At 36.1% G+C, this 16222-nt stretch overlaps 1 protein-coding gene, 1 long non-coding RNA gene and 1 other non-coding gene across 5 annotated transcripts; 1 reads left to right on the top strand and 2 right to left on the bottom strand.

Moving 5' to 3' along the window:
- The first annotated feature begins 3066 nt into the window (after nt 1–3066).
- Nucleotides 3067–4553, top strand: OHP2 (one-helix protein 2). The gene is made up of 2 exons (XM_006845447.4): nt 3067–3509; nt 4208–4553. Exons 1-2 carry the CDS (start codon nt 3100–3102, stop codon nt 4320–4322), a joined length of 525 nt encoding a protein of 174 aa, XP_006845510.1. The 5' UTR covers nt 3067–3099; the 3' UTR covers nt 4323–4553.
- A 797-nt stretch (nt 4554–5350) lies between these two features.
- On the bottom strand, nt 5351–6517 carry LOC148779616 (uncharacterized). The gene is made up of 2 exons (XR_016045983.1): nt 6082–6517; nt 5351–6008 (listed from the first exon to the last, which is right to left on the bottom strand). It is a non-coding gene; the product is annotated as an uncharacterized LOC148779616 (long non-coding RNA).
- Nucleotides 6518–7580: 1063 nt separating this feature from the next.
- On the bottom strand, nt 7581–15721 carry LOC18435401 (uncharacterized). 3 transcript variants are annotated; one of them, XR_016045981.1, is made up of 3 exons: nt 15661–15679; nt 15499–15525; nt 7581–8053 (listed from the first exon to the last, which is right to left on the bottom strand). It is a non-coding gene; the product is annotated as an uncharacterized LOC18435401 (transcript). The 3 variants fall into 3 exon arrangements; XR_016045982.1 differs by lacking the exon at nt 15499–15525 and having other exon boundaries at nt 15661–15721; XR_016045980.1 differs by lacking the exon at nt 15661–15679 and having other exon boundaries at nt 15499–15563.
- Between the last annotated feature and the right edge of the window lie 501 nt (nt 15722–16222).

Genomic DNA, 16222 nt, shown 5'->3' with positions numbered 1-16222 from the left:
CATTAGAACCCTTCTCGGTTTGTTCTTTATGCCCAGGTAATATGGGTTTTTCCCAACCGACTGGCCTAGATCGTTAAGCACAGATCGGTATCAGCAAACCATCGTTTGCTTAGTATGGTCCACGAGGGACCACACTCCCACTGAGTTCATGTTCCACTATATCATTTCATTTTACAAGCACTCATAAGGCCTTTAAAAGCCATATAAATCGAACACAAAAAGCCTAGAGCCATAAGGTAGAAGCAAAAAGACAGCAAAGGAAAATATGATAACAAGTTTCTTCATCGTTTTTGCACATCAAGCAATGTTTGGAATAATTTTACCTCTCTTTCATAAATTGTCTACTGTTAAATATTTCCTTTGACATGCGATAGATTGTCTACTGTTAAACATTCATAGGAAGGCTTGGATTTTAATTGGAACTGGTCATTTCCAGATAGAACCCAAAGAGGTATCAACATTACAGACCCGATCCATAAAAAAGAGCTTATACACTGATTTGACAGAAAAAAATTTTGTTAGTTTCTGATTCTCATATAACCAAGTCTTCGGCATTAGAAGAAATGTAAACGTGTTCAAGTTGTTTGAGGAGATTATGAAACTGTGAAATAATCATGTCTGATAGCCTATTGCAACGGCATCTAATGTTTCATACCATACAATTAGAGGGGGAAAGAGAAATCAGCTCTGAAAGTTTTGCATCAGGTTGAGCAACTCTGGTAAAGAGACCAGGATAAGTAGAAGAGAGATGTGCATCACCTAGCTATTTGTTGAACCAAAAAAAAGTGTTTTCTCCATTATCAATAAGCCATCTGATGTTGCTGAAAACAATATTTCTACAGCTATAAATATCCTTCCAAATATGTGAGACGAATTTGCCTCGTCTACCTTTTTTAATTGAGTGGGTGAGATGATCGAAACCACATTTAGCAATTAGCACATCTTTCCAGAGATGAGAAGAGTCATGAAAGATTATCCACCACCATTTGGATAGAAGCGCCTAATTCACAAATTTAAGCTTTCTGATACCCCAACCCCCTAACTTTGACAGCATTCAAACCTAGTCCTAGATCACTAAATGAAACTTTATATGGTTATCCTCTATATTACCCCAAATGAAACACATACGCTCTCCTCTCACTCCATGTAAAGCCGAGGCTCTAAATAATCAAAGTAAAACTCACCTTCAATTAGTGTCGAGAAATGTGGTTTCAATACTAGAAATCTTTGTGATAGCTTTAAAATATATTTTCATCTCTAATTATAATATTTCAATCTTAAAAAATAGTGTTGAGCAGATTTATAAAAACTTGAAAATCTTGAAATTGACTATCCAAAAATGCATTCTAAGATGCACTATTTCCAAAACTTGAAATCCATTTTTTACTCACGTCTATGCATCTTGATAACAAGATGATCATGTATTTGGGTATCAAAACAACCTCTTCTAATGAAATTTTAGAGCCCCAGCTCTATATAATTATTTGGAGCCCCAACTGTATATAATCTTTTTCCAATATCTTTTAGTTCATCATTATAAAACATGGATAATATTAATGGATGAATGGTGATGTATAGGTTTGATAAATTTTGGCACCATAATCGTAATAACAATATTTAAAAAAAAAAAATATTTTCAATCAATTTTTAAATTTTTTAGATTTCAAAAAATAGTCTATAGATTAGTTTTGACTCAGCAAAGTCTTCCTACAATTTAAGCATCAATACACTAATGATAATAGATTCGATAAGACCAAGTCCTTCGAGCACCACTTCAGTCCCAACAACAGGGCTATCTAGGGCTTACGTAAAGTTTGCCGGTGAAAGGAGTCTATGCTTGCGCCGGACCATATTGTTCCTTCTCTTTATAAAAAAAAAGTGTATATAAATAGACCATTTACTTCTAATACAAGAAGGTCATAATCACTACCATCTAGTTGTAAATATGCTATTGACTAGACTATTGTTGGAGAAACCAGACGATCTAACCACTAACCGCCCGGTTAGATCGAAACCGGCCATTGGCCAGTTCCTCTTTTGGGGGGTTTTGGTGATCGAGTGTTTAAAAAAATAAAATTTTTAAAAAAAGTATATAAATTCTCAAAAATAAGGAATTCGGTTTGTAATGCATTTTTTTATATACTTTACATTATGGTAAAGATTAAAAATTGTTTTGGTCTTTGATACTCACTTTTATATTTTCCCATCTTTTTCGTAAAATTTTAAAAATACCCCAAAGTATAAATTGATTCGTTAAAATCCTTTTTTTATTATTATTATTATTAATTTTCAACTTCATTTGAATGTGTTTTGTTTTAAGCATTCTTTATGTATTTTTATATTTTATTTTTTGAATCTTTTTTTTTTTTTTTTTTTTCGATACTTTTGTGACCGCTCGGGACTTGCTTGGTTAGAACGGTTGAATCGGTTAGATTGGTTAAACCGCTTCTAATCCCATATCCGGTTAATCAATCCAATTCGATTTTACGAACACTGGACTAGACTCAAACTTCAAAAAAAAAAATTCTCGAATTTTATGACACATTCCAAGCCATCCAATTTGACATCTAATGGATTGTGGCAATTGTAATTTCTTTGTGACAAAAATAAATATTCGGATACAATACAAGCCAAGAAAAAAGCAAAAAAAGGCAGGACTAAAAAAAATTATAAAATAAAACTATGTTTACCTTTGATACAAGGCGGTCAAAATGATACGTACCATTGGATATGAAATTGAGCAAACACAAACTTTAAAAAAAAAAAAAATTTCAAACTTTACACATCCAAGCTATCAAATTTTCCGTGCAGTAAGGAATTGTGACTACCTTGTTTGTCTCATTGTATACAATTCCCAGGACTAATAGGAGTCTCTAAACCGAGTCCTGCCTATTGGCATGAGTCCCAAAACTTGTAACAATCTCATCCACTGGTTCTGGATTTTGTGTTGGATTTCCTTTACGACACATCTCACGACCCACTAAAAAAATTGCACACCGTCCTCTTTCTCTCTTCTCCTTTCTTTCTCTCTCTACACAATTCATCACCATATCCAAGGACAGGAGGAAGAGAAGATAATAGAGAGAGAAGAATAAGAAGATGTCAATTGCTTCTACAATCCCATCATCTCTCAAGCTCTCTACCTCATCTTCCTCTTCCTCTGCAACAACAACGAAACCTCTCAATTCATCAAGAAATGTTTCTCTGAGGCCCTCCATTACAGCCTCTAATGCAGAGGGGCCATTGAGAAGACCAGTTGCTCCTCTAAGAGAACCAAACCCACCTCTAAAACCAGTTCCACCAACCACTGTTCCCTCTTCTCCTTCTTTTCCTTCTAAGCCAGCTTCTTTGGATATTGGCCCTGAAATTAAGCCATCTGTTATCACTTTGGAGTATCAGAGAAAGAAGGCAAAGGAGCTACAGGACTACTTTAGGGAGAAGAAGATTGAGGAGGCCAATGAAGGCCCCTTCTTTGGATTCATTGGAAAGAATGAGATTGCAAATGGAAGGTATGTGTCCAAAGATCTCTCTTTATTGGGTTCCCTTTTCTATTGAAAATTGTGCAAATTGACTGGTTCTAGGGACCCATCATTTTTGTTGTTGATTATAGGGTTTGAGAATTGGTTTGATTGTGCCAAACTGCCAATACTTGGTTTATAACTCTTGTTCATGATCAGTTCTATACATAGTTGGGTAATTTAGGGTTCGTATGGTTTTCTTATTGTGTTAAAACTTGGAGCTTGTGATCATGGTGGATGGTTTGTGTTGGGGGATGCCAAATAGAGAGAGAGAGAGAGAGAGAGAGAGAGAGAGAGATTTGTTATGACAAATTTTTGGGATCCCTAGAGCAAATTCTTTTTTATGACAAATTTTTGGGTTCCTCTATTATTCATGACTAACTTGCATGTTAATTATATTATATATTATATTATATTATGTTATATATTATATATTTATATTTTATTAAATAAATATTTGGGTGAATTATTGTCCCTTTTGGCATGATTTGTGAGATGCGGTTTGGAATTTAGGGGAGATGGCACTGGCCAACTTGTCTTCCTATGTCAAACTCAGGACATTAGTCATTAAGCCTTTTATTAGAAGGTCATTATGCTTCATTATAGAAGAATCAAAGAACCAAGGGCTGTTGTTTTTCTAAATTTGGAGGGAAGAGTGTGGTCACTGGATTTGGTTTGTTGTTTTGCAGATGGGCAATGTTCGGATTCGCAGTCGGACTGCTAACTGAATATGCAACCGGTTCAGATTTTGTGGACCAACTGAAAATACTTCTCTCCAATTTTGGAATTGTAGATCTTGAATGATTCTTCATCATCATTTTCTTTATTATTCTCACAATCTGTCTTTCCATGCCTCTGATCATCAGTGTATTTTATTCAATGGGGTTTGTAACCTGTATCCATCGGTGTTTTACTGTTATCAGCCTTCTGGCTTTTTTGTTTGTACCAATTCTTGAATCACAGATGCTTTCTTTGTAAGATGATACACAACTGCATTAAAAATTTTATGGTGGATGAGGACATTTGCAACTCAAAGCCTTCCTGCTGCTGTCCTCTTAGTTCTAGTTCGCATGAGACTCCACCCTCCCGGCCCCTCTCTCTCTCTCTCTATTGGACATGTTTTAATTTTTCCAGGTGGGACCTTTTCTGTCATGGTTGTTTGGAAATCCTTCATGGAAGGGCTTTTCTTTCAGTAGGATTTTCTTCTGTCATGCTGCATTCAACTGTTGCCGCACAAATCATAAGTCACAAGATCCAGTTTTCCAGGCTGCAAATAACCTGAAAATAATTTATATTTTTATTTGGGATTCAATTTTTAAGGCTGTTGCCCCGCAATTATAAGTCACAAGATCCAGTTTTCCAGGCTGCAAATAACCTGAGAATAATTTATATTTTTATTTGGGATTCAACTTTTAAGGCTGTAAAGATTTGGGATTCAACATGAAGATTTTAATTTATTTTTTTTTGGGTAAATCAGTAAGGATGACGAGCCCCTTTTAAGGCTGTAAAGATTTGGGATTCAACATGAAGATTTTAATTTATTTTTTTTTGGGTAAATCAGTAAGGATGACGAGCCCCATTTCCCCTTCCCCTCCCCCCCCCCCCCCCCCCCCCCGCCTTCCCTTTTTTTTTTTTTTTTCCTTTTCCTTTCATTATTGATGTTTTTAAAAGTTTACATGCGGGAAGGTTACATATACAAGCACTACATAGCCCTTTGTCGGAAGATGTTGGCAAGGTACTGTAGAATGAAGCACAAGCCCTTTCTAGGAACAACATGAACAATTGAACATTGCTTCCACAATGCTCAGCAGCTACTTGGCTTTACCAGCAAGTGATGAGAGATAGAGAGACTTCTATTATACACAAAATTCTTCTACAGCTATATTGTTCAAGCATATGACTAATAAGAAGTTTCTAGTTTTCCACAAGAATGACAGTCAATCCCCAGTACACTAGGCATCTTCTAATGAAACCAAATTTGTGCCAAATATAGCTTCTAGACAAACTCTTTTTCACAAATTTTCTCCAAATAGGACATGGCTTCTAGAGAAACTCCTTTTTATTTTCTCCAAATTAAACATAGCTTCTAGAGAACCTCTTTTTCTCAAATTTTCTCCAAACAACAGGTCCTTATAATTGCCTCTTTCCGGTACTTCAAATTGGACATGAAACAATGCCGAGTACTCGATCATTTTTTACTCTCTTGAAGTGAGCTCAGATTTGTAAGATCCCCAAGCATGTTTGTCTTCGTCTGCTCTCTGTTTGTCTTCGTCTGCTCTCTTTCGCTTTCCCTAGTTGCTGGTTCATGTATTGGACCATCAAAAGGACATAATTTCAGGTATATGAAGATCTATACATATCAAAGCACTTTTTTGGTTTCTGAAATCCATAATTCTCAGCAAGTCGAGGATTTAATCCTCACAATCATTCACAAAAGCATCGTTAAAGACCTTACCATATGAAGGGAAAAAACAAGAAAACAATCTGGATCTGTAAAGGAAAGAACCATATGAGCAAGAGAAGCGAAGGGACAAAAATTACAAGCATCAAAGAGAGAATGTACCATTGGCAGCAATAACAAAGGCCCTGTGATGTTAGGCGTGCATAACCGCTCTACCTCATTGCAGAAACATGTCTCTAGTTCCTCAAATACAAAATTTTCAGCAAGTCAAGGCTTTAACTTTTACATTCATTTACAAAAAGCACGGCTAAAGACCTTAAATACACTTGTTACAATATGAAGGAAATAAACAAGGAGTACAATCTGATTCTGTGAAGGTAAGTAACCCATATGACCAAGAAAAACAAAGGGCGAATCTTATAAGCATCCTGGAAAGAATGTAACTTCTTGCAGTCATATGTGTCAGAAGTTCATATGGCCCGATCATCTTTATCCATGTGGGATGAAACGACTTAGAAAACCAACAACAGCATCCCAGTATCCTGCTAACTGTTAGAATATAAAAACATGAGAGAAAGAGAGAAGGAAAATGAGCAACTTTCATTAACCATTGACCCACCAAAATGTGTGTGCGAAAGAGAGAGAGAGAGAGAGAGAGAGAGAGATTTCATTAAGTGTTGACAACAAAACAAAGTCTTCTTGTGATGCTAAGCATGCAAAACTTGCCTGAGATGGAATGCTCTTTCCAGTTTGAACTTCGATTACCAAGCCTGTGGCTAGACCAATCAAAGCCCATGTGCCATTGATTGCTTCAATTTGGCGTTGCCTCTGCATTCATGTTTTTCCAGCCGCAAAAATAATGAGCATGAAATGAGAGATAATGCCAGTTCATAAGTGATTAAAATATTGAAATGTGCACGAATTTTGTTATTTTCCCAACTTATAGACTCTAAATTCATGATGATATGAAACTCAATTGCATGTCAAGCATGCCAGGTTCATGAGCAAAAACCCTGTTTGCAACTGATTACTATAAGCAAAAAATGTTCTCACAGAATGATATCTCCTTGCAACAAAACAGTCTGAATCATATTGTGAGAAATCACGGTTTGTTTTGTATCTGTTAATTTGCTTGGTACACATGAAGTTGTTCTCACTCACTTTAAGCTCCTGCTTTGCCTGAATTTCTCGCAATTGCTTTGCAGCCAGACGTTTGGCCTCCAAAGGGTCAACCATGATATCATCAGGTGTTTCTTTGAATTGCCTTGAAGACATCTGGAAGCATGTGATTCAAGAGCATCAAACAGTATCACTCAAAAGAACAACAAACATGATTCTCAATAATAAACCCTAAGTGATTCCCAAATGAAAGGAAGATCAACGGTTGATTGTTGATCACGTATTGTCATTGTCCTCCACCCTTCACAAATGACAATAAATGTAGATCTCCCTTTGAGCATGCATGCACTTGCTTATACACATATACAAAAGCAGCAATAAGAATTAAGCATCCAAACAATCCACCATATGTAGGTAAGGCTTCAAGTCCCTAGGCCAAATACTACATCTGGTCTTCAGGGAAAGGAATAAACAAAGAAAAATAGCCAGATAAGATTCAAAAGGTTGTGCATCTAACTCTCGTACTTTGAAACAGACATTCATGAAGTCACATCAAGGTCGATATCATATACTCTAAATCAAGCCCATTAGCCACAACTAGTCATGGAATTTTGACCTAAATGCAGAATGGAAGCAACTGATATAGCTTTAGTGTTCCAATGTGATACTGATTCGTTACATATCAACCCAAAAGGGGAAAAAAAGAAAAAAACACCAATAAACAATGCAAGTTGGAAAACTAGCTTCCTTTGCTTGCCAAGCTTGATTATACTGTCAAATCCATGGGCAAACTACAGAAACCTTGGCAAGACTTGATAACTCATTGAAGAAATATCCCTCACGACCATTCATCTTGCTCAAAACAAAGCATTTAAAAGAAAGTCAAATGATTCACAATGCCCTGGAGTTTGACAATAATTCTTTTCATACATTTGCAGTAGTCAAAACACGAAATGCCCGAGTATTTGATCCATAAAAAACCATATGAACAGCTTGCCCACTTCCGAATTTCCAACTGGCATAAACATACAAAAGATATCAGATAATCCGAAACACCATTATAAATAAATACAGAATAACCAGCTCTCTGTGAAGTTTTGTTTTACAAGTAAATTACTTTTGTATAGAGGCATTTTGGTTCTAAATATCATTATTACATTATGTAGAACTAACATGGGAACATAATAATAACCTTTCAGAGACTAGTAATCCAGAAGCTATATGACATATTGAGCAAGTCCTAACAACTAGACTGGAATATGCAATATTCCAAAAAGATGCAAACCTTAATAAGCTAGAGAAGAAATAATTTTCCAAAACCAAATTCCATAATACCATCTCACAATTGAATAAGTTCTAACCCATCAACTAAAATACTTATATACAGTTAGAGCTTTAAATCACATCTGTTGCTCCTAAGATTACTTCCATACATTTTTCTTTTGATTGGTAAGCATGGAATAAAATAAAAAAAATTCGGAGGTAAGTCATGGGAATCGAACCTGCAAACTCGGTTGTTCATAGAGAGCCTACACCAGTGGGTTATTTCTGCTTTTTACAAGCTTTTAACTGTTCCCTTTGACTCCTTCCCCACAAAGTAAGAGAAAGGATAGGGATCTTTCAACTAGGAAGCAGACTATGTCAACAATGTAGAGAAAGACAGTTGCCACAACACCGGAACAATCGGCTTTTCAATTAGTGTAACAATGTCACACTAGCCCATGACTCACAAGCAAATAAAAAGAAGAAGAAGAACCAGGATGAGGTGAAGGAAAGACTTGCAATAAAAAAAAAAACTGAAACTAAAGGACATCAAGGTTTTACACTTGACACACAAGATAACCACGTTTCCCACCACACACCTCTTTTTGAAATAGAGACTCCCACAACTAAAATTAAACTATCCATTTACGACAACTACATTTTTACAACAATAACTACCTATTTTAAAATAAAAAAAAACTACCAACCACCTATTAGTTATACAACTTCCCATTATACAAGATTACAAATAACACTCACTACATCACTCCAAATAAAATAAAATAAAATAAAAGCTAATATAATTGCTAAAAAATACACTTTAACAAGTTTAGCACTCCCCCTTAAAGTGATTTTCTAGAAATGAGACCAAGCTTAGCTCTAATAAATTCAAATGGGCCTTTGGATAGTGACTTGGTGAAAATGTCCACAATATTGTGATTGCTTCGCACCTCCAAAACTTCAATTGTTCCATTTAGCACTTTCTCACGAACGAAATGATGCTCAATTTCAATATGCTTGGTCAATGCGTGACAAACTGGATTTGTTGCAATCTTGAGAGCACTTTGGTTGTCACAATGAATGATAGTTGGTTTTTTAATTGGTGAATAAACATCATCAATCAACCGCCGTAGCCACACACATTCTTGTGCAGCAAGAGAAGCAGCCTTAGATTCTGTCTCCATTGTAGAGAGAGACATTGAATCTTGCTTTTTGCTATACCATGAAACACATGTTGAGCGACATGAGAAAACATAACCCGATGTAGACTATGTCGTCATCTAAATCACCATCAAAATCAGCATCAGAAAATCCATTCAATTCAAATCTAACTTCCTTCTTGAACATAAGGCGCATATCAAGAGTAAAGGGTACATATTTCAAAATACGCTTTTCTACCTCCAAGTGCGGTTTACATGGGGCTTGCATATAACGACTAACCAGTCCCCAACAGAAAATGCAATATCAGGTCTTGTAATACTCAAGTATATGAGACTACCAATAAGAGCACGATAAGGTCGAGGATCTGGAAGAAGCTTGCCTTCTTCACGACTTAACTTTATGTTAACATCAAGAGGGGTGGCACACCTCTTGCTTTGGTTCAAACCAAACTTGGAAACTAACTTTTTCAGCATCGCCCCTTTGAGAAAAAAATGTTCCATCTTTCAAGTTTTCCACTTCCATGCCAAGGAAATGACTAAGCTCGCCCAAATCTTTCATTTGAATCCGCATAGAAGTTCAGCCCGAAGCCTTGCAACTTCTCCATCATCATTGCCAGTAATTATCATGTCATCTAGATACAAAGGAACAATCACATGCAATCCTCCCTACTTCTTAACAAACATGCTACAATCCGAGTTAGAAGCAAAACAATTGCAAAATTGTAAATATTCGGCAATCTTACCATACCACGCTCTAGGGGCTTGCTTTAACCCATAAAGAGCCTTCTTAAGTTTACAAACATACCCTGGATGACTATGAGATACATAACCAAGTGGTTGCTCCATGTAGATATCTTTATCAATCTCACCATCTAAAAAGGCGTTTTGAACATCAAGCTGCCATAACTTCCATCCATAGCAAGCTGCCAAGGAAATGACTAACTGCACAGAAGTCATTTTTGCAACAGGACTGAAGGTCTCCTCATAATCCTCCCCATACTTTTGAGAGAAACCTCCAGCAACAAGCCTTGCCTTAAATCTATCCACACCTCCATCTGCGTTACGCTTAATTTTGTAAACCCACTTACATGTTATAGGCTTCACATCCTTGGGTTTAGGCACAAGATCCCAAGTTTGATTTTTTATGAGAGCATGCATCTCCTCATCCATGGCACAATCCCATTCTTTGATGGCTCTTGCTTCATAGAAACAAGAAGGCTCACTATCAATAGGGTTAGCATCAAAACATGGGTGCACACTTAACAAAATTTCATTCTTGAAACGAGCAGGCAAAACAATCTGCCTCTTAGACCTCCTAAGAGGTAATGCACTTTCCACATCTTCGGCAATATTATGACCAGATTGCTTCTCATGCATTTTATGACAATCAACTCTACTCCCCCTATCACATTGCTCCCCCATAGATGAAGAAGAAGAACCAACAGTCAACATTGGAGCATTTGGAGTTGTAGGTAAACTAACTTCCTTTTGCTTCTCATCACAAACATGAGTTCTATCACAAACACTCCCCATGGAAGTACCATTCATTTTATAATATGCAGATGCCTCATCAAATACTACATCCCTAGAAACTGTAAAATTATCAGTTTTTGGATCCATGCACTAAGAGGCACCCGGTTAATCACATATGTTGCACATGCCATACCCTCTGCCCATAAGGCTTTGGGTAAATTCTTTGCATGAAGCCAACTTTTGCATGTTTCTATAATGTGCTTAATCTTTCATTCAGCCATACCATTTTGCCGTGGTGTGTAGGCACAAGAAAGCTCCCTTTTAAGGCCATGTATACGGCAAAATGAAGAGAAGTCATTAGAGTTAAACCCCCCCCCCGTTATCAATCCTCAACCTCTTAATCTTCATGTTTAGAACGCCTTTAACGGTCATCTTAAACTCCTTGAATTTTGAAAACACATCTGATTTCTCTTTTACAAATAAACCCATGTGTATTTTGTACAGTCATCAACAAACAATAACATGTGGCAAAAACCCAAATATGAAGATGTAACACAAGGTCCCATCAAATCACTATGTGCCTTACCATATTGACACCCTTCACATACTTCACCTTTACCAAATGTACTGAGTTTAGGCAATCCATTTACCAAATTTTTCAGCACCATAACTTTCAATTTGTCCATGTTAAGATGCCCCAATCTAGGATGACAAATTGAAGCCACATCATTTGTACTCATTTTATCAACATATGACATGGTAGATGATAAAACAAACAAATCTTTAACTCTTTTACTGGTATGAACAACATCTGCCTTCAAACTTGTAATGTTCCTTAGGAACTTCACGTCTTTAGTCCCGAATAGAACATATTGGCCTGAATCCACAGCATTGGCAACAGAGAAAAGGTTCTTCTTCATACCTGGTACTTGGAACACGCTCTTAAGTGTGATGCAATTATCTCTATCCCCATTAATAGTGACGACTCTTTCTTTTTTCACAAGATGAATGGAATTATCAGCATTAATGATAGCATCATTGCCATTGTAATTATAAAAACTTGAGAACTTAGAATCATCGCCAGTGAGATGATGCCCACAACCGGAATCTATGATCCAATCATCCTCAAAATTAATAGAGGCTAATGCATCCACATTCCTCATCACAATTTGGCCCACTTTTGTTCTCGGCTACATTTCCACCTTTCAATTTAACACGCCAGTTCTTTTTATGTGTCGAAGTTTACCACACCGATAACACTTGACATATTTTCGGTTTCCATCACCTTTACCGGATGATTTTTCATCATCATGATCATTGGAACCTTTACTTTTATCTTTCTCCTTGTGAGAATATTTATTGTTGCTAGTAAATAAAGCATCTCTATCACTTTCCGAAATCGAAAATCTAGCTATTTGACGGGCCAAAGATTCTTGTGAAGTAAGAATGTTCTCAAACTCTACTAAGAATGGCTGCTCAACCCACCCTTGAGTAGAAGTAACATAGGGAGTATACTCCCTCTTTAGACCACAAATGATGCGCCGCTTCAGTCGTGCCTCCGAAATGGGATCTTCCAGATTAAGAAGAGAAATCTCCGAACAAAGATTCTTGATCTTCAAGAAGAATTGGGAAATAGAAAGATCACCTTGAGTTGAATTAGTCAACTCATTCTCCAACAATTGCAATAGAGCCACATCTTTCTTATTGAATAATCCATCAAGAGTAGTCCAAATATCGCAAGCCGATTTGCCATTTACAATATGATCAAATAGATTATGAGAAATAGATCTCTTCAAAATGGACTCTGCCATGTTACCCTCCATTTTTTGAATGCATCAGTATTTTTTGGTGTGGGAGCGTCCTTATCATTTCCACCGACAACTTCCCATAAGTCTTCACCAACAAGGTAAGACTCCATATCTTGTAGTTGGATTGGTTGAGCAACTCAATGCTAAAACCATTCATCCTTCCACCCGAATTCATCTTAAGAAAAAATCAATCTTCTTCACCAAGGGAGTCAAGACAACATCACCACCACCCTTGTGGCTCTGATACCATGTAGAGAAAGACGGTTGCCACAACACTGGAACAATCCGCTTCTCAATTAGTGTGACAATATCACACTAGCCCAAGACTCACAAGCAAATAAAAAGAAAAAGAAGAACCAACATGAGGTGAAGGAAAGACTTGCATTAAAAAAAAAACAGACAAGCTTTTACACTTGACACACAAGACAACCACATTTCCCACCACACACCTCTTTTCGAAATAGAGGTTCCTACCACTAAAATCAAACTACCCATTTACAACAACTACTTTTTTACAGCAATAACTACCTATTTTTAAAAAAAAACTACCAACCACCTATTAGTTATACAACTTCCCAAAACACAAGTTACAAATAACACTCTCTACATCACTCCGAATAAAATAAAATAAAAGCTAATATAATTTCTAGAAAATACACTATAACAATTTTAACAGACAAGGATTTGGCATGGTCAATATACTTGAGATATGGTGTGAAACCATCTAATCTAAAAAGGATTTTGTAGAAGAAGCCTAGAGGGTTGAGGGTATCAACTCTAATAACTTAAGAATTTGGGACAAACAACCCCACTTTCCTCGTACACACCTGAATAGTTGTTCAAAGTCCATTTCCACTAAAACAATAATGAATTGCAGATGGATGAGAGAAAACACATAAATGGAACTCCTAAACTTGAGATGCAGCTAGCTACCTAAAGAGACATGATAGTTTTGTTTATACATATTATATAAGTAGCTAGTACAAGAAGTAATCTTTGACCATCACTTGATCATTGCTGATTAAATACTGATGATATTTCTTGAACCATATTTTCATTTTTTTTATCTACGAAGATTGGGTTCAGGGATGAGGATGCAGAGCTCAAAAATCATTTTAGATCATGTTCTGATCGTAAAGCATATTTCGGGAATATGCAGTTGAAAGCCATTTCATTAGAAACATTTTGTATACGTCTCTCTTACTTATTTAAGAACAAGCATTTCCTGTCCGATAAATACTTCTATGAATATTAATTTGTGTTGTGCACACATTTGACATGGCATTGAATGATGTAGGTCCACAGTAACAATAAAAAACATACTTCAGCAAGCAGAACATTTTTTTTTCCTTTAATAAAGATTAGAACAAAGGAAAATACTGTAAAACTAAAATTTCATGAAGATATGAGTGCCAATCCGTCTTTTCCATGTTACCCTCACCAATCAACATACGGATTATTCTTCCATACTTTGGTCCAGCTGGTATCTTGAAAAACTTGCTTTATTCAACAGAGCACCAATTTTATATCTTTTCCTATTTCTTTTTCTTTTTTGGTTTGTTTTAAACTTAGCATTAAAATTTGAAAAAACAAAAGTGCCACAAACTCTATGTAAAAGCACTTATCTAAATCCCAAGTAGCATGAGTTTTATCGGAGGCCAATCTTTTTTATCTCGCTTCGGGGCCACAGACTCAGCCTGGCCCAAGGCACGTACCTGGGCCAAGTAGTGTACTAGGCCAAAAGGCCCTAAAAAATAAAAAATTTCAAAAAAATTGTGCAAAAATAAAATAACAATTGTAAAAATGAAACGAAATTGAAGGGAACATAAAAAGTCCAAAAAAGCTAAAAAAATGGATTTAGAAAAAATTGATCTATAGTGAGGAAAATATAAAACTCACAGATCATTGTAAAAAAATAAAACTCCACATTACTCACATAATTTTTATACATTGGTTCCAATTTTTATATATTTTTTACGATTATTTTTAGTTTTTTTAAGGTGGCCCGACTTGGACCTGAGTACTTGGCTTGGCAATGAGCCGAATCTGAGTGGACACGGCCGTGTTTTTTATTCCTTGTGGCAGACAGTGGGTGAAAGTAATCTAAAAATCCACCAATTCCTCAGATTTTGAAATCATTCCTTTGGTTAGCTATTGCACAATATGCCATGGAACCAATGAATTTCGAACCACAAGCATTCTGTGAACATTAAATTTTAATTATCATTTTGTATGGGTTCTATTCAATTTTTATTTCATTCATTATTATAGAATCGATTGTGATGTGATAACGAATGAATCGTGATTTACGGCTTCTACCTCTTCTTTTTGATAAAAGACTGCTATGGACTGTGACAATATCAAATTATATGGTTAAGCAAATGAAAATATAGTCTCCGTAAGGCCAATTATCTCTCTGATAGCAGTTAAAAAACTTAAAATCGTCGATTTAGTTACAATCAAGCAACAATCTCAACATCGATTACAATGTTCAAAACAATTCCACCATCAATTTCAGTTCGAAAACTATCCACAAAACCTTTATCAAATTTCCTAAAAACTTACTATCCAATTTAATCATCGTCAAAATAAGAACACAGACTCTGAGTAAAGAGGGCAATAGCCTACTATTTTGAATACGCATTACAGAGATAAATTGAACACTAAAACGAATTAATGCGAAAAAAAAAATTTGCAGCAAGAACTTAGAGAGAGAAATATCCTTAACAATATAAAAGGGTGAGAAAAAAGGCTACCTTCGGTGATGGAGGTGAGTTCCGGAGCTAGAGAGATAAAGATAAGGAGAGAGAAAAGAAGAAGCCATCACTCCTTCCCTTTTATATGCAAAAAAAAAGAGGAGAGAGAGACAGCGAGAAACTGAAAGCTACCTAGTATGGAAGAGTGAGAAAAACAGCTACCTGTGGCAATCAGAATGAGCTCTAGCGGTAGAGAGAGAAAGTTGAGGAGAGAGAAAGACGGTGGCCATCACTCCCCCTTTATCTGTTGCAGCGAGGGAAATCTTTCATCAAAAATAACGGAAATGCCCCTCAAACTCTTGTTCTTAAATCTGTAAAATGACATGCTGTTCTTTTGTTTCTTTAACGTACGCAAAATTGGACCGGACGTTGCCCCCGGAAGCGGTTTAACCGGCCCAACCGGTAATCTGGCCAATTCAACTGTTCTAATCGGACAATTCTGGATGGTCAAAAAAGTGTTGAAAAAATACAAAAGATATAGAAAAAAATCTATTCCAATATGAAAAACATATAAAGATTGAAAACATTTATATAAAGATGCAACCTTATAATGTAGAATTACGGGTGCACCTCAAAAATCCATCGAAAAAGGTAGTTTTAATGTTTAAAAACCCTTTGATTGATTTTCTCGACATCGAGATGTATGACTATAAAAACTAAAAAGATTTTAAGTTTCAGAAATAGTGCATTTTACAACATATTATCTACACCGTCCATTTTCAAG

This window comes from Amborella trichopoda, chromosome 12, assembly GCF_054954075.1.
Source record: "Amborella trichopoda isolate Santa Cruz 75 chromosome 12, AtrichopodaSantaCruz75HAP2 v2.0, whole genome shotgun sequence".
Lineage (NCBI taxonomy): Eukaryota > Viridiplantae > Streptophyta > Magnoliopsida > Amborellales > Amborellaceae > Amborella > Amborella trichopoda.
This window is presented reverse-complemented; position numbering and strand designations above follow the sequence as displayed.

Coding starts and splice junctions, on each gene's coding strand:
- OHP2 (XM_006845447.4), top strand. CDS start 3,100: ATGTCAATTGCTTCTACAATCCCATCATCTCTCAAGCTCTCTACCTCA. Junction 3,510..4,207: donor AATGAGATTGCAAATGGAAG/GTATGTGTCCAA, acceptor GTTGTTTTGCAG/ATGGGCAATGTTCGGATTCG.